Raw genomic sequence first — 18,875 nt, forward strand, 5'->3', positions numbered from 1 at the left:
AAACGAGGATAATGGAATGTAGTCAAATTAAGTCGGGTGATGCTGAGGGGATTAGATTAGGAAATGAGACACTTAAAGTAGTAAAGGAGTTTTGCTATTTAGGGAGTAGAATAACTGATGATGGTCGAAGTAGAGAGGATATAAAATGTAGACTGGCAATGGCAAGGAAATCGTTTCTGAAGAAGAGAAATTTGTTAACATCGAGTATAGATTTAAGTGTCAGGAAGTCGTTTCTGAAAGTACTTGTATGGAGTGTAGCCATGTATGGAAGTGAAACATGGACGATAACCAGTTTGGACAAGAAGAGAATAGAAGCTTTCGAAATGTGGTGCTACAGAAGAATGCTGAAGATAAGGTGGGTAGATCACGTAACTAATGAGGAGGTATTGAATAGGATTGGGGAGAAGAGAAGTTTGTGGCACAACTTGACTAGAAGACGGGATCGGTTGGTAGGACATGTTTTGAGGCATCAAGGGATCACAAATTTAGCATTGGAGGGCAGCGTGGAGGGTAAAAATCGTAGAGGGAGACCAAGAGATCAATACACTAAGCAGATTCAGAAGGATGTAGGTTGCAGTAGGTACTGGGAGATGATGAAGCTTGCACAGGATAGAGTAGCATGGAGAGCTGTATCAAACCAGTCTCTGGACTGAAGACCACAACAACAACAACAACAACAACAACAGGTCTGAACAACACATAAGTGTTATGGAGATGCTTTGGGAACTCAAATGGGAATCCCTGGAGGGAAGGCAACATTCTTTTCAGGAAACACTATTGAGAAAATGTAGAGAACTGGCATCTGAAGTTGACTGGCATCTGAAGTTGACTGCCAAGCAATTCTACTGCTGCCAATATACATTGTACATAAAGACCATGAAGATAAGATACAAGAAATTAGGGCTCATACGGAGGCATACAGACTTATTTTCCCCTTGCTCTATTTGCAGGTGGAACAGGAAAGGAAATGACTAGTAGTGGTACAAGGTACCTTCTGCCACGCAACATATAGTTGCTTGTGGATTATCAATGTAGATACTGAGGTAATGACAAGAGTTCCAGGTCATGTGTAAATGTACTAGGTCAAACCCCAAGCGTTTCCACTGTATCCTGTGGAATGAGGTCATATGGTAGAAGTAACTTGTTATCTACTAACCAGATGGGAGCATTAAGCTCAGTTGCCTCCCACGCACTAACACTGTGGATCAACATACACAGTCCAGTCGCATAAATGTGACCAATGCCTTTGTTTGACGTCAACGTGCAATAACCAGTGACAGCACTAGCAGTGGGGGGAATATAAGGTGTGTTGGGGAATGCAGAAAATAGTGCAGAGGTCACAACAGAATGGCAAATGAACTATTTTTCTGACATCCAAAACGGCATGATCACTGGCTTTCGGCCCAAGTATGGAAGCATTTCCGAAATGGTCAAGCTTGTAAACATTTAGATGTTGCCACTGTTAATGTATACCATGCATCACAAAATGGTGCTATCCAAAACCAGCACTGAGGCAACTGGTGCATCAAGGGCCACAGATGACTGGGGTGAATGACAGCTGCAGAGATCTATGCGGTTGAATAGACGTGCAACTGCTGAGCAACTTATCACCCAAGTGAACCAAGGGGGGCTACCAGCAGTTTCTCCTCAATGACCATTTGGCGAATGTTGCACCATATTGGCCTCTGCAGCAGGCACCTGGTTCATAGATCCACACTGACTGCTGTTCATTGGCAACAAAGTCTGACGAACACAATAAACAATCATCAGATGGGTTCGGGCCAGAGAAGGAAGGGTTATGGTCTGGGGATGTTTTTATGTCATTCTCAGGGTGACACAGTCATTATGGAAAGCACAATGGATCAACAAGTCAGCATCTATCCTTGGGTACCATGCCCACCCCTACTAGCAGTTTGTTTTTCTTCAGCAGGGGAGTGCAGCATGTCACACAGCTCACAGTGTACATGCGTGGTTTAAAGAGCACAGGATGAGTTAGTGGTACTCCCCCACCCACCACAATTTCCAGATTTATACCCAATCAAGGATCTGCAGCAGGACAACTTTGATTGGGCTGTTACTACTATAGATCCTCAGCCAAGAAACCTGGCACAGATAGCCTCAGCCTTGTTGTTGGCTTAGGTCTATATCCCTGTCAGTTCCTTCTAGAATCTCATTGACATTCTTCCATCATGTCTTGCAGCAGTCTTCAGTGGAAAAGGTGGTTATTTAGTTTTCTGCCAGGTGATCACATTAATGTGACCAGACAGTATAAATTTTCCTTTCATTTCCACAGAAATGTAACACTGTATTAGCACTTAGTCAAACGAGACACTTATAATCCTACATAAAGTAAACAGAATAGTGTCTAGCTCAGATTTTCACATCTCTGACACCGCCAAACGCGACCGGCCACCATCTGGTCCAAACTGAAGCTTAGACACTGGGTACACTGATTCATCTATTGTTTTCAGCATGAAATTTTATATACATATATTAAAAAATCCGTTCTGGTATATTTACTCACACAACTTCTGCTTTCCACATTTGAGTGGTTAAGACACATAAAATCACACACACGTAAAGAAGAAAGTTATCTACGTAAACTCCTTGACACTGGTGAAGGTGTAACTACTACTTAGTGCATTGTTATAGCTTTTGGAGGGATGCTACATTATATCTTAATACTTAATATTTAAAATAGCCAGTTGAGACAGAACAGAGCAGGGAGGGTGGCAGAGCAGGGAGGGTGGCAGAGCAGGGAGGGTGGCAGAGCAGGGAGGGTGGCAGAGCAGGGAGGGTGGCAGAGCAGGGAGGGTGGCAGAGCAGGGAGGGTGGCAGAGCAGGGAGGGTGGCAGAGCAGGGAGGGTGGCAGAGCAGGGAGGGTGGCAGAGCAGGGAGGGTGGCAGAGCAGGGAGGGTGGCAGAGCAGGGAGGGTGGCAGAGCAGGGAGGGTGGCAGAGCAGGGAGGGTGGCAGAGCAGGGAGGGTGGCAGAGCAGGGAGGGTGGCAGAGCAGGGAGGGTGGCAGAGCAGGGAGGGTGGCAGAGCAGGGAGGGTGGCAGAGCAGGGAGGGTGGCAGAGCAGGGAGGGTGGCAGAGCAGGGAGGGTGGCAGAGCAGGGAGGGTGGCAGAGCAGGGAGGGTGGCAGAGCAGGGAGGGTGGCAGAGCAGGGAGGGTGGCAGAGCAGGGAGGGTGGCAGAGCAGGGAGGGTGGCAGAGCAGGGAGGGTGGCAGAGCAGGGAGGGTGGCAGGGGATGAGAGAAAACAAGGAGAGAACACACACACACACACACACACACACACACACACACACACACACACACACAAGAGAATGAAATATTTGAATTATCCCTCAAGTCTCAAATGGTTCAAGATATCAAAGAGGTACTGACAAATGATAGCACTGAAAAGTGAGAGTATTTTGCTATATGATAAACACGTGGGACTTTCTTATCTAACATAATGTAAAAGTAACTAGACTTCTGCAATGAAAAGATTCAATTCTTTTAATGTCTTCAATAGCTAGTGAAATAAGAATTAGTGTTGTTTGCAAGAAGGTAAGTGAAGAACGTGCACACTTATTTTTATACCAAGCATGTGATTTTTCAAAAGTTTTCAACCTGAATTGTCCTCAGTTCCTCATTTAATAAACCACTGTTTCATGATTCTGTTACTATTACAACTGCATCAGGACTTCGGGGAGGTGACATTGAGCAAACCACTTCGTTTTGCCAAAAGAAGTGAATTTTAATAATACAATAAGAAAAATGTAGATGTTTACTCAAAATTCACCACTGATGAATGAGTGGTTTTCAGGTGGCAGCAACTTTTATTTGCTTCAAGTATAATGAAGGGGCTGGACCAATGACCACACCAAACAACTTTTACAATTGTACTGTGAAATACCTTGTTTGTGAAAGTTGATATGTGAATATTACACACACACACACACACACACACACACGCACACGCACACGCACACGCGCGCGAGCGCGCGAGCGCGCGAGCGAGCGCGCGCGCGCTTGCGCGAGTGTGTAAAAACAGGGGCATCAAAAAGAAGGTTGAAACGTATCTAGATGGTATTCCACATGCAGACCATAGTGCTATAAAATTCTCCCCCCCCCCCCCTCACTTTCAAGCCTGAGGTTGGTTTCTAACAGTAAGTCATCCTCCCTCTTCTTCCTGCCTTCTTCACTTCCACCTACATAATGCATCCCAAATTACTCAATCTGCTGCATGTATGACATCATTGGTTGCCCCAGCATCCAACAGCTCCTCCTGCTACAGTCTTAAAAGTGTGTCCCACGGATTTGTGCTCTCATGTTTGGATGTGTGTCTATTGTGATATGGTTTCCTGAAGTCTTCTCACAAGGGAACCTCCCCATCGCACCTCCCTCAGATTTAGTTATAACTTGGCACGGTGGATAGGCCTTGATAAACTGAACACAGTTCAATTGAGAAAACAGGAAGAAGTTGTGTGGAACTGTGAAAAAATAAGCAAAATATACAAACTGAGTAGTCCATGGGCTACATAGGCAACATCAAGGACGATATGAGCTCAGCAGTGCCGTGGTCCCGTGGAAGCGTGCGCAGCTGCAGAAGGAGTGGTCCTTGGTTCAAGTCTTCCCACGAGTGAAAATTTTACTTACTTTATTTTTGCATAGTTATTATCTGTCCGTTCGTTCATTGACGTCTCTGTTCACTGTAATAAGTTTAGTGTCTGTATTTTGCGACCGCATCGCAAAAGCATGCGATTAGTAGACGAAAGGACGTGCCTCTCCAATCGGAACCGAAAACATTTGATCGCAAGGTCATTGGTCAACCGATTCCTCCACAGGAAAACACATCTGATATATTCTATAGAACACTGGTGACGGCATGTGCGTCACATGACAGGAATATGTTGTCGACCCACCTAACTTGTACACTTGGCGAATGGGTAAAAAGATTCTTCTACCTTGCCCGATTTAGGTTTTCTTGTGGATGTGATAATCACTCCCAAAAAAGTGATGAAAACATAAGAGTTTGTCACATAAACTGAAAATAAAAAATTAAAGTTTCCACTCGATGGAAGATTTGAACCAAGGACCTTTGGTTCCGCAGCTGCTCACGTTACCACGACACCATGGCGCTCCTGCGGCCCCTGTGTCCTTGGTGTTGTCTATCTTCCCATGAACTACTCAGTTTGCATATTTTGCTTATTTTTTCACAGTTCCACACAACTTCTTCCTGTTTTCTCAATTGATCAGTGTTCAGTTTTTCAAGGCCTATCCACTGTGCCAACTTATAACTAAATCTGAGGGGGGTGCGATGGGGAGGTTCCCTTGTCAGCATCTCCATTATCAACTGTCCTTCCAGCTGATCATCATCATCCTGCAGCACCAAATCTCCTCCTAAGGCTTATCATCGTCTCATTTTCCTGTTGACCAAGCTTCATACACATATAGGGCCACATTCCAAGCAAATACTTTCATAACCCACTTCCTTATTTCCATACCAATATTCTTGCTGGTGAGTTAGCTCTTCCTCAAATTAAATTCAGTTTTGGCCTGTTCTATTCTGCTCATAATTTCTTTCCAGCTTCTAACATCCTTTGTAATCCTGCTTGCCAGGTAGGTAAATTCCTCTACTGTTTCTAGCTCCTCTCTTCCAGTTCTTATACGTAAAGGTTCATACTCTTCTTCGGCCCTGCATATAATCACTTTAGTCTTTCACTTGTTTCTCCTCATACCATGCTGACTGAAGAAAAACCTTTCCATTGTACTGTGGACCTTCTCTATATCCTCTTTCATATCCGTGATTACAGCAGTACCACCTATCTTTTGCCCATTAACTTTGATCCCCGCCTCAGTAGTTTCACAAACATCGTCTACAGCTTGCTGGATATACGCACTGAATGTAAGATGAGAAACAGCACATCCGTGTCATGTCTTTTCTAATGTTTGCTTCTGGTTTATGATGAAAATTTCTAATCACAGCCACTTCATACTTATATAGAAGATGTGTATCACCCATATTTCTTTGTATTTTAGACCTGCTTTCTTCAAAACTCACAACATTTCTTGTCAGATAACATTATTGAATGTCTTTTCCAGGTCTCCAAAGGCCAAATAAGTTAATTTATCTTTCTGTATTTGCTTTGTGACAAGAAGCCCCAGTACTAGAATCTTGTTCCTAATCCTCTCCTGAATCCAAACTGATCTCCACTCAGTACATTCTTCACCTTCTCTTCAGTTCTCCCCAGAACTATTTTTGTGAGAATTTTTGATGCATGCGATATTAGGCTTAAGGTTTGGTACGGTTCACATTTTGAAGCTGCTGTCTTCTTTGGTATAGGAACCATGACGCATTTCTGGAAGTAAGTTGGCATCTCTCCTGTGTTATAGATCGACCTAATCAGTTTCAGCAGCATCATTTTCATGTTGTCACCAACATTCTTGATTAGTTCTGCAGGAATCTCATCAATACTCATTGCTTTGTTGTTCTGTTGTAGATCTAGAGAGCCTTCTCAAATCATTCTTGCAGAAATCGTATCCTTTGTCATCTTCATTTACTTTCTCTTTTTTTCCTTCCTCCAGTAAAGGTTCTGTCACACAACTCCTCAATGAATTATTTCCGTCTTCACCAAACAGCATTTTCCCCCCGTCTTCTGCTGTACCTGAGTTTGCTGTTCCACATTTGTTAAATTTTATTCGCTGTTTTTACCACTATATCAGTTCTTCCATTTCACATACTTTCTTTTCCTTTCCTAGCTTCTCTACTGAGTAAATTCCTTAATCTTCTGTATTCAGCTTTTCCTTGTTCATAAATTGCATTTTTGTACGGTCTTCTGTTTTCGATAATGTGAATATCTGCTGTAATCCATTTCCTCTTATTTTTGGGTTTAGTTTTCTTTAGTTTTCCCAACTATCTTTTCTGCTGCTTTATATATATCACATTTAATTTGTTCCCAATTTTCTTTTACTCTGCTACATTGGAAATTTTTAGCTAGGTCATCTATTTCTTGTGCATAATGCCCTGACAGTCCCCAAATATTCAGTTTTTCTATTTCCCATTTCTGTTTCACTGTTTTTCCTTAAACATCTGAATTTAAACAAACTTTTCACCAGGGCCAAGTTGTGGTAATTGCGTCTGCAGATGTTTAGATCCTGGACAGTCTTTTAGTTGGTTTCTAAAACATGATTCCAATACAATGTAATCAACCTGTTGTCTTCCAAAGTCTCCTGGGGCCTTCCAGGTGTATCTTCACTTGTGGTGTTAGAAAACAGTATTTGCAACAACTAATTGGTGCCTAGTGTAGAACTCAGTTGGGCTTCTCTTCCATTTCTTCTTCCAAGTCCATATTTCCCACAATCCCATCTTCACCCAAACCTCCATTCCAGTCCTCTGTGACACTCAGGCTTTCATCTCTCTAACAATGTTCTTGATTATTAAGCACAGTTTAAATGAATGTCTCTCACCTCCCGACACACGCCCTTAACCTACAATCTTGGCGACCATCCACCACAGCTTTTAATGATCAGATTACTTATGTCCTCTTATATTCTATCAACTACTGCACCCTCCTCTTTGTATGTTGGAATGTAAACTTTTACCGTCGCAACATTCTTCAGTTTGGTTTCAAGTTTGACTAGTATTATCTTAGAGCAGTATTGTACAGTACTCCAACTCCTCCCACTGCAGATCTGTCTAACTCCTCCCACTGCAGATCTGTCTAACTCCTCCCACTGCAGATCTGTCTAACTCCTCCCACTGCAGATCTGTCTAACTCCTCCCACTGCAGATCTGTCTAACTCCTCCCACTGCAGATCTGTCTAACTCCTCCCACTGCAGATCTGTCTAACTCCTCCCACTGCAGATCTGTCTAACTCCTCCCACTGCAGATCTGTCTAACTCCTCCCACTGCAGATCTGTCTAACTCCTCCCACTGCAGATCTGTCTAACTCCTCCCACTGCAGATCTGTCTAACTCCTCCCACTGCAGATCTGTCTAACTCCTCCCACTGCAGATCTGTCTAACTCCTCCCACTGCAGATCTGTCTAACTCCTCCCACTGCAGATCTGTCTAACTCCTCCCACTGCAGATCTGTCTAACTCCTCCCACTGCAGATCTGTCTAACTCCTCCCACTGCAGATCTGTCTAACTCCTCCCACTGCAGATCTGTCTAACTCCTCCCACTGCAGATCTGTCTAACTCCTCCCACTGCAGATCTGTCTAACTCCTCCCACTGCAGATCTGTCTAACTCCTCCCACTGCAGATCTGTCTAACTCCTCCCACTGCAGATCTGTCTAACTCCTCCCACTGCAGATCTGTCTAACTCCTCCCACTGCAGATCTGTCTAACTCCTCCCACTGCAGATCTGTCTAACTCCTCCCACTGCAGATCTGTCTAACTCCTCCCACTGCAGATCTGTCTAACTCCTCCCACTGCAGATCTGTCTAACTCCTCCCACTGCAGATCTGTCTAACTCCTCCCACTGCAGATCTGTCTAACTCCTCCCACTGCAGATCTGTCTAACTCCTCCCACTGCAGATCTGTCTAACTCCTCCCACTGCAGATCTGTCTAACTCCTCCCACTGCAGATCTGTCTAACTCCTCCCACTGCAGATCTGTCTAACTCCTCCCACTGCAGATCTGTCTAACTCCTCCCACTGCAGATCTGTCTAACTCCTCCCACTGCAGATCTGTCTAACTCCTCCCACTGCAGATCTGTCTAACTCCTCCCACTGCAGATCTGTCTAACTCCTCCCACTGCAGATCTGTCTAACTCCTCCCACTGCAGATCTGTCTAACTCCTCCCACTGCAGATCTGTCTAACTCCTCCCACTGCAGATCTGTCTAACTCCTCCCACTGCAGATCTGTCTAACTCCTCCCACTGCAGATCTGTCTAACTCCTCCCACTGCAGATCTGTCTAACTCCTCCCACTGCAGATCTGTCTAACTCCTCCCACTGCAGATCTGTCTAACTCCTCCCACTGCAGATCTGTCTAACTCCTCCCACTGCAGATCTGTCTAACTCCTCCCACTGCAGATCTGTCTAACTCCTCCCACTGCAGATCTGTCTAACTCCTCCCACTGCAGATCTGTCTAACTCCTCCCACTGCAGATCTGTCTAACTCCTCCCACTGCAGATCTGTCTAACTCCTCCCACTGCAGATCTGTCTAACTCCTCCCACTGCAGATCTGTCTAACTCCTCCCACTGCAGATCTGTCTAACTCCTCCCACTGCAGATCTGTCTAACTCCTCCCACTGCAGATCTGTCTAACTCCTCCCACTGCAGATCTGTCTAACTCCTCCCACTGCAGATCTGTCTAACTCCTCCCACTGCAGATCTGTCTAACTCCTCCCACTGCAGATCTGTCTAACTCCTCCCACTGCAGATCTGTCTAACTCCTCCCACTGCAGATCTGTCTAACTCCTCCCACTGCAGATCTGTCTAACTCCTCCCACTGCAGATCTGTCTAACTCCTCCCACTGCAGATCTGTCTAACTCCTCCCACTGCAGATCTGTCTAACTCCTCCCACTGCAGATCTGTCTAACTCCTCCCACTGCAGATCTGTCTAACTCCTCCCACTGCAGATCTGTCTAACTCCTCCCACTGCAGATCTGTCTAACTCCTCCCACTGCAGATCTGTCTAACTCCTCCCACTGCAGATCTGTCTAACTCCTCCCACTGCAGATCTGTCTAACTCCTCCCACTGCAGATCTGTCTAACTCCTCCCACTGCAGATCTGTCTAACTCCTCCCACTGCAGATCTGTCTAACTCCTCCCACTGCAGATCTGTCTAACTCCTCCCACTGCAGATCTGTCTAACTCCTCCCACTGCAGATCTGTCTAACTCCTCCCACTGCAGATCTGTCTAACTCCTCCCACTGCAGATCTGTCTAACTCCTCCCACTGCAGATCTGTCTAACTCCTCCCACTGCAGATCTGTCTAACTCCTCCCACTGCAGATCTGTCTAACTCCTCCCACTGCAGATCTGTCTAACTCCTCCCACTGCAGATCTGTCTAACTCCTCCCACTGCAGATCTGTCTAACTCCTCCCACTGCAGATCTGTCTAACTCCTCCCACTGCAGATCTGTCTAACTCCTCCCACTGCAGATCTGTCTAACTCCTCCCACTGCAGATCTGTCTAACTCCTCCCACTGCAGATCTGTCTAACTCCTCCCACTGCAGATCTGTCTAACTCCTCCCACTGCAGATCTGTCTAACTCCTCCCACTGCAGATCTGTCTAACTCCTCCCACTGCAGATCTGTCTAACTCCTCCCACTGCAGATCTGTCTAACTCCTCCCACTGCAGATCTGTCTAACTCCTCCCACTGCAGATCTGTCTAACTCCTCCCACTGCAGATCTGTCTAACTCCTCCCACTGCAGATCTGTCTAACTCCTCCCACTGCAGATCTGTCTAACTCCTCCCACTGCAGATCTGTCTAACTCCTCCCACTGCAGATCTGTCTAACTCCTCCCACTGCAGATCTGTCTAACTCCTCCCACTGCAGATCTGTCTAACTCCTCCCACTGCAGATCTGTCTAACTCCTCCCACTGCAGATCTGTCTAACTCCTCCCACTGCAGATCTGTCTAACTCCTCCCACTGCAGATCTGTCTAACTCCTCCCACTGCAGATCTGTCTATCAGTTTCAGTGTGAATGACATGGTATTCTCCAGACCAGATATCTCCTGTTTCTGGCTATCTCATGTCTGATATGCCAAATATACAGACTTCTAGCCATTCCATTTCAAATTTTTGGTAGCTATAAAATCTAAGCTAAAAGTTTGAAATGAAGTTGCAGAAAAAAATTCATTTGTGTCGTTAGATTAGATTAGATTAGATTACATTTACTTTCATTCCAATTGATCCGTAGTGAGGAGGTCCTCCAGGATGTAGAACATGACATGTAGATATATTGTATGTAGCTGCTTTATGGCAATTATATACATAATAACGTTTTTTAAATCCATCTTTGCAACTATAGTACACAAGACAACAGTGCCAAATGAGGAATACTTAAAATAACGTGCAAGCACACAGCCTTTCCTCCTTTGAGCAAAAATCTCACATGACGTGTCATAAGTAACATTGTCTTTGGTAACAAACAGTTTGTAGATGTAGACAGTAGGGCTATTGATAAAATATTGATATATCAATATTTTTTCCAACAAATATGAATAAATATCAGTGATATTTTTTCCCCAATATATCAATATCAAAATGACAATACTGAGTGCTGATATTTTTATTTTATGTTATTATGTTATATTTTTTCATAATTTTCAACAAATATTTGAAACTGTTCTTTTTAATTTATAGTCGAACATAATTTTATTTTCACTGTGTGAAAGAGTCTTACTTTTTTTTGAGCTCTTATCGTGTCCAGTCTCTCTCTTTGACTGTGTGAAGCAAATATAGGTGGCACAAAGAAGTAGTCCGATTGCACTGGGGGGTGGGGGGGGGGGGGCGCTAGTGCTCTCCGTGGATTTCCACCGAGAAGAAATAACACAGCAGTTGCATTAATGAAACTTTTTTAATGCAACTAGTAGGCTATTTCTTCACATCGGCATTTTTCAAAAAAGTTGTTGAAAATTATGAAGAAATATCTAAATTACAAGACTGTTCTTTGCTGTGGGTGGAGACGCAAGACGGGAAATGCTGACATAATTGGCACTTGGTGCTACCAATAGAAACTGCAACGTTTAAATTCACCACGAAAATTTGACACTAGTACTGCTAGGTTGCTGGCATTTGCAGAAATGAAAAAACAGCGAAGTCGACATGAAGTGTTCTGGACAAATCTGTATGTGATGAAACTGAAAAATGTACTCATCAGATACCTTTTACTATGTCACTTACATGTAGTTACCATTGTTAGCAAAGTGGTTATCACCAAGCATGAATGTGCCTTTGTTTCCTTTCAATTCTTGCTCTAAGTGGGATAACCAGGCTGCTAGCTTGTAGATACACAGAATATCTAATAATAAATCAATACTTAAATACACAGCTCTAAAACTGGTTGTGCAGCCACTATTGTTATAGGCCAGTCCATCAATATATCGATACTTTTTTTCGACATATCAAGGATCGATAACGATAACTTTTTTAAGCATCTATATATCGGATTCCAGGTACTTTTCAAAAATAAGAACAGTCCCAGTAGAAAGCAGCTAGATTGTAAATGCCTTTCATTGCAGACCACTGATATTTTATTTCAATAAAGCAAAATGCAGTTGGTGACAAAAATTTCATTTCAAAGATAGATTTAAAATACCTTCGCTAATTTCAGAAATAAGCTCACAAGTGTGGAAGGGGGGAGGGGTGCCCAAACTGTATAAACAAACCCTATAGTTAGTGCCAATAAAAGGAGGTAGCTTGTACAGTGTTCATTATTGTACAAGGTGTGTTCAAAAAGAAACAAACCAGAGTCTGGGAGGGAGGGAAGGAAGGAAGGATCGTAGAAAGCTTACCTACTAGGAAGCCAGTTCAACTTCTGGAGAAAGGTTTGTAACAACACTAATGCTACAACTTATCTTAGGAGAACAAAAATTTTTCAGGCAATTGTCAACAACATCGATATACTTGGAGATATGCGTAACACACACTGTGCTGTCTTACAATACATTCATTCACTACTGATTTCGATCATGAACCATCTTCACTGTGAAGATGGTTTAACAGTTTCTCAAATGATTTGTATGCACTGCTACCAGAATTAAAACTTGTAAGAAGAAAAAAAAACTGCACATTTTCACAGATCAGCATTTTCTTTTTTGCAGTAAGTTTTAACAAAAAACCAGGACATTGTTAAAAAATGTAGTTTATGTCCCTCTGATTGTTTATTAGTCTACTGCGTAAAAATTTTGAAGTAAATCAGTCCAGTATTTTCTGAGACTTTTGGCAGCAACGTTAAACGATGATTTATAAAGGTAACACACAGCTTTTTGAAGTTTGAAGACTTTATGAAGACTGTGTGTCAGTTTCTGTATGTACAATAATGTGAAGCTTTGTTTTCTTCCTCATTGCCAATATTGCAACAAACAGGGAAGTTGTATTTATGGCGTATCAGCTTTTGATTAGAGTACTTCAATGTAATCAATCATCCAAAACTTTGTAATCCTACCCATGCTCAGATTAAAACTATGGGAAATATTGTCACTGAAGCTGTTATTCACACATCCAGCAGCTGAAGAGGTATGTGTCATAACTCATACCAATTATCCCAACCAATTTACTCATTTATTTTAAGTAACTTAAATTCTGAATCAAAGTTCTGTTTGCAGTAACAATAAACGAGACAAAGTCTAAGAAAGAGAAGACATGGACAGAGATGGGGGGTAGGGAGCACTGGGCTTAGAGAAATGGACAGGAGGATATGGACAGAGTGTCCCATAAATAATTAGCAATTGCGAAGCATTTACAGTTCCACTAGTTTAAATACAATGATGAAACATGATCTCTACATTTATATAGTAAAAAGATTTTTTCTGTAACAGAATCAGATATATCCCCATACTAAAGCAAATGAGTTTCCTCCAGCTGACACACAACTGAAGTTCCACAACTGCAGCACCTACAAACAATACCCTTAAATGTTAGCAAAGTTAATTTTTTTAGAGACCATCTCACAAGACAAGAGTAATTAAAATGCTTCAATCCAAAAATCAAAGTTCCATGAATCTCCCCTTAAATATGGCAAATTTAAAAAACCAACCATTCTTTTACCAGTAACTTGCTAATAAAGGATAGGATTTATTGATACCACTGCACCTCAGACTAGGATCAGGAAACTGCTATTCATCATAAAATATCACATGTACAACATTCTAAGAGCAAACTTTAATGTTCATGCAACAAGAATAAGTACTTCACAGTTATTGTGTTGTTTTCTTTCTTGTAGTCCATTTCAACTATAATAAGCAGGGGATGTACACCATCAGACAAATTGTTTCTCCCATATATATTCTCTCTCCTAAAATACATTTTTTTTTTAAATTGTATACACAACAATGTGCTGTTCAGGCATTCCATATTGCCTTCTCTCACAAACTACATGGCCACTTAAAAAAAAATTTTTTTTTAAATAAATTTTTTCCTTCATTATATTCATTGCCTAGGTCCTTGTGTCAATAAACAGAAGTGCACCACTTACAACAGCATCTGCCCTCTATGCACACTTTCATGTACAATTAAATCTTCAGACCGATTACCTTCACCAATTTTTTTCACATAGCAATAAACATGTCTAAATTGCACATGTAAATCATTCGGAACAGCAAATGCAGTAATAACAATTTACTTACCTCTCACCATCACTACAATCTAAAGAACATTTCCATAAAGACCTGGAAAACACATTCTGATTCACATTGCCACTAGCTTTAAATTTTAACCGTTAACTTGCAGGTTTCAGATACAGTTAAAATTCTATTCACACAGTATATGATATTCTCGAAAGCATTGTGATGAGACATCGATTAAGTTTTTTTCTATCTTTGGATTTAGATTTCATGTAACACTGACCATTAATGAAAGTGGGAAAAGGGTGACAAACAAATCTGTTGACAGTACAAATAGAAAATAGTTCTAATGACGGTGCCAATTTTATAGAGCTAGCCTATTCCACTCACTTTCCTCTTAACAAAGAAATGTACCATTCAAATTTACGACAAAGACATTTTCTATCAGTCTCCACAATCTATAGTTACTATGGATGAACTTACTCCATATACGATGAGATTCTGCAATGATGTATCAAACTTTCAGGGATGATAGAGGAAGGTAAAATGTAAGGGACCTCTGGTCCGGAAATGTTCATATTTTGGGTGAAAATCATTCTGATACCTCTGACAGTGGAATACATGTACCAGTACTATTACCAAGTGTGTTGTGTAGGCAATCCCATTGGGCTTTTAGATGTAGAAGTTGGGATAATAACTCAACAAATCCAGTGCAGACAGCACACTTTGTACTGACATGAACTACCTTTGTGTAACCACGTCTGCACTGTTGTAGACAGCAGTTTTCGTTTTCAATTTGTAGAATGTCAATCAGCCCAAACCAACAGGAGTTTTACACGGTGACAAAACCTGCAGACATGATATTTGTGTACGGGCATGCAAACTAAAGCACAAGAGAAGCCGAAAGGCTTTTCAGCACCAAATATCTGCATAGAAGAGACATTCGACTCACCATTTTTCCAAGACTGTTCCAATTAAGTGAAACAGCAATTGGTAGCACAGTACAACATTAAGGAGAATGACGAACTACACAGACTCCTGATTTAGAAGATGCTGTGCTTGCTCAAGTGGATGAGGTGCCTGCAATAAGCAATCAGTGGCACATGAAATGAACATTTCACAGACCACTGTCTGGCAAGTATTACAGGAAATGCAGTTACACTCCTACCATGAACAGAAAGTGTATGTTTTGACTCTGTCTTCAGACCACATCTCTTGTCCAACCAGTGGTTCTCTCAACACCTTACAGTTGATCCTCACTTTTCTGCATACATATTTCTCACAGACGAAGCTTGTTTTGTCAGAGACAGAATACTAATAAGTCGGAATAGTCGTGTTTGGGATGATGAGAATCCCCACACTACAGTTGTGAAGAGCCATCAAGCCATTATCAGTCAACATGTGGGCAGTTATAATCAATAATTAAGCATCACTGAACACAGCATTTATCAGAGAGAAATGGTTAATCGTCAATAGATGTAGCTCCAATATGATGAAACCCATCTCACTTTAGACCGAGGGTTCAGACGGGCTGTTGGTAAAATACCAATATTTTTTCCAACAAATATTGATATATATATCGGCAATATTCCCCCACACTTAATATTTAAACAAACAGCTCTAAAACTAACAGTATATTTACAATTTGGAGCCAATATTTTTATAGGACAGTACATAAAAATAACTATATTTTTAAATATCAATGTATTGGATTCCCAATATTTTTAAAAATATCAACAGCCCTAGTTCAGACATGACACGCTATGCCTGCATTAATGCTGGGGTTCACCATTTTGGACAACTGTTGTCTAATATACATTTAGGATTTTTAGTCTCTGGCATCAAGTTACGTGTGCCGTTTCTAGTCCATGAACAGAGAAGATTAGCTGAGGGTATTGGGGAGTGCTCAGTGGGAATTCTGTAGATAATGACCAGAGTTCAGAAACTGGGATCCTTAGTTTGAGTGTTGCATGAGATTACGGTGGAACTGCAATAAATTTTTACTTATACTCTTTTCCAGGCTAGGGTCACTTACCTCAACCTGATACATTACCCTTCATCATCACTGAAAGTCTAACACTGTCATGGAATCACCATGTGGAATTTATGCATGGTTTTACATTTTACTTTCCATAATATTTATTCCTATTTATTCAACAATGAGTGAATTGCAACAAACCTTTGAAAACGCACTCAACTAAATTCTTCACAGCCGTGTTGTAAAATTCTGTTTGAGATGATTCTGGGCCAAACACATAGTTATAGGTAAATGATCTCTCTGTACCACATATCTGAACCTGAGGCTCAGAAGGAACTGTCTCTAAACAAGTTTGACAACCTTTCTCAGTTTCTGATGAAACTAGAGGACGTATCCGTAGAGCTACTTTAATACTAACTGCATCAGAAACCTGCAACAAAGAACAATGCATGTTACATGCTAGAGAACTATGAAACAAAAATTGCCTTCTTGCAATATTTTTAAAACATTAAAAATCATTCTACCAGTAAAAACAACAAATTTTGAAAGTCCACTAATTCTGAAACAAAGTCAAATATAATCAGAATGATAGGAACAAATGATAATTAACTGTGCTTCAATGTTACCATAATTCATTCTATCTCGTACTGGAAAACTGCAACTGTAGCAGGCTGTTTGGAGAATAATGAAAAGTTGTGGAATTGTCAATTTGTCGTTCATGGTTTCAGTGTACAGTATGGATAACTGAACAAGACAACCAAAGTTTGTCAATAAAATAGAATGTGGTACATTCACATTTCATACACTACCACGAATACATTTCTCTGGAATCAGACTTGAGTAAAGTTAAGGAAATGCAAATTTGAGACATGCAAAGAAATTTGTTGATGTTATAACGTGGATTGGCTTTACACAAAACATTTTTACCACTTAAATTTATATGGATATCTACATACTTATAAAGATCAGCTTCATCAAGTAACTAGTTTCATTTCCTATTCTATATACAGCTATCCTTACACAGTTTATGTAAAACTACTAATGTTTATCACACATTTTTAAATATTTGTTTTATTAATGACATACATTTAAAAAATAGCACTGAAATTATGCAAAATATTTTACTGTTCAATGTAGGTATAGGGTACGCACACACTCCAGAGACTGGAGAATGAAGCAGTTATGGGATTTCTAAAGTAACAATTTTACAATTTGTCTCGAGTTCATCAGAGCAATTTAAAAAAATCATGGGTATCTAGATAATGATTTGTTTCACTTGATAGCAATTGTTCAAAGTCTTCTGCATTCAAATCCCAAAAACATTACATACAAGTTGACAATAGAATGAGGTGAGTGCTGCCTTCTTTCACAGCTCAAAGAATAAGCAAGTCTATGATAAACTTGTATAGACCTATCACCAAAAATGAAGTGCAACCCAGCAATTTGTGGCATACTGGCATACATATGCCACAAACACTACACACTGGTGGATCCTCTTGTCAAAGAGGTAATTCTTATCAGAGGGCCTTGCCAAAATTGGAAAAATATTACTTTATTTTATATCCATTTCATATTAATTGCTCTCCAGCTCAAATATTTGAACCTGTCAATGTCCACACTTCAGCACTAAACGTGATCTCTCTAAATAATGTCGTAACATTGGAGGAAGAGCAGAATCATACATTAATATGGAGCACTGAAAAGAACAAATAAGATACACAATTAATTGTTATGGCAGATACTCCAAACAAAACAAACTATGGAAAGTACTGGATGGAATAAAACCCTCTAGATTCTTCCCACCGCCACCAACTTTTCTGAATTGTGCAGGTGTGAAATATCCCTAAAACATATCCTTCATTCTCATAAACAAACTGGCTCAACCTTCGCTAGTCCCCGGTCTCCACTTACCTACCCCCTTTCCTTCTCCTACTCCAGTGCTACATATGCCTTCTGTCTCTCTAATGCACCTACTTATTTTCCCCTTCTCTGCTTCTCTCAACTACCCCCACACTTCACCTAGCAGCACATTCTGTCCTCACCACATCCCTGCCCCCTCCCACAGGCAGCACAATATCTTCTGCCACCCCTACCTTGCTAGCCTTCCCCCTTCCCACCCTATGCCTACTCCTTAGCCCCACCACACCTTTGTAATACACAGGCACCACTCCACACAGTAGGCAAAAAACCACTACAGACAGACTAAATGGGTCAACACAACTTCTGATCTCTTCTAACCAATGTTGCATTGTTGGTACTGTGATCACATGTACAACATGATACAGGGAATGTATTTTAGAAGCGGATCAGAGAAATACAGAATTAAGTTTTACCTCTTTTGAACTCCCATGTACATAAATATGAGGAACAGTGGTAAAAAATGTTTTACAACCTACTCTGAGTGAGTTACAGCATCTAATCAGGTTGATGTATATAAAACTGCACCCTGAGGTTGTCAAAGCTGGATGGTTAGTTTCATGGATTATTTGCACAATAAACCTTAATGACTCATGAAACAAGTTATTTTCTGTAAACAGTCTTCATACATTTGCCACTGGATCACATTGTGGAAATTCCTCACTATTTCCTCGGAGCAACTGTCTGACATCTTCAGGTGGTTCAACCTTGCTGGTGGCTAGGTACGACTGACAGTATCTGCACG

The 18,875-nt window shown here is 41.4% G+C and overlaps 1 protein-coding gene across 1 annotated transcript in view; it reads right to left on the reverse strand.

Annotated features, from left to right (window-relative positions):
- LOC124795413 (chromosome-associated kinesin KIF4A) overlaps window positions 1–18,875 on the reverse strand; it is a 274,052-nt gene that overhangs the window by 203,165 nt on the left and 52,012 nt on the right. Inside the window, exon 2 of the mRNA XM_047259435.1 lies at window positions 16,415–16,643. Within this exon, the coding sequence (XP_047115391.1) occupies window positions 16,415–16,643 (229 nt within the window). The remainder of the gene's footprint in view (window positions 1–16,414; window positions 16,644–18,875) is intronic.

The sequence above is a fragment of the Schistocerca piceifrons genome, chromosome 4, assembly GCF_021461385.2.
Source record: "Schistocerca piceifrons isolate TAMUIC-IGC-003096 chromosome 4, iqSchPice1.1, whole genome shotgun sequence".
Taxonomy (NCBI): Eukaryota; Metazoa; Arthropoda; class Insecta; order Orthoptera; family Acrididae; genus Schistocerca; species Schistocerca piceifrons.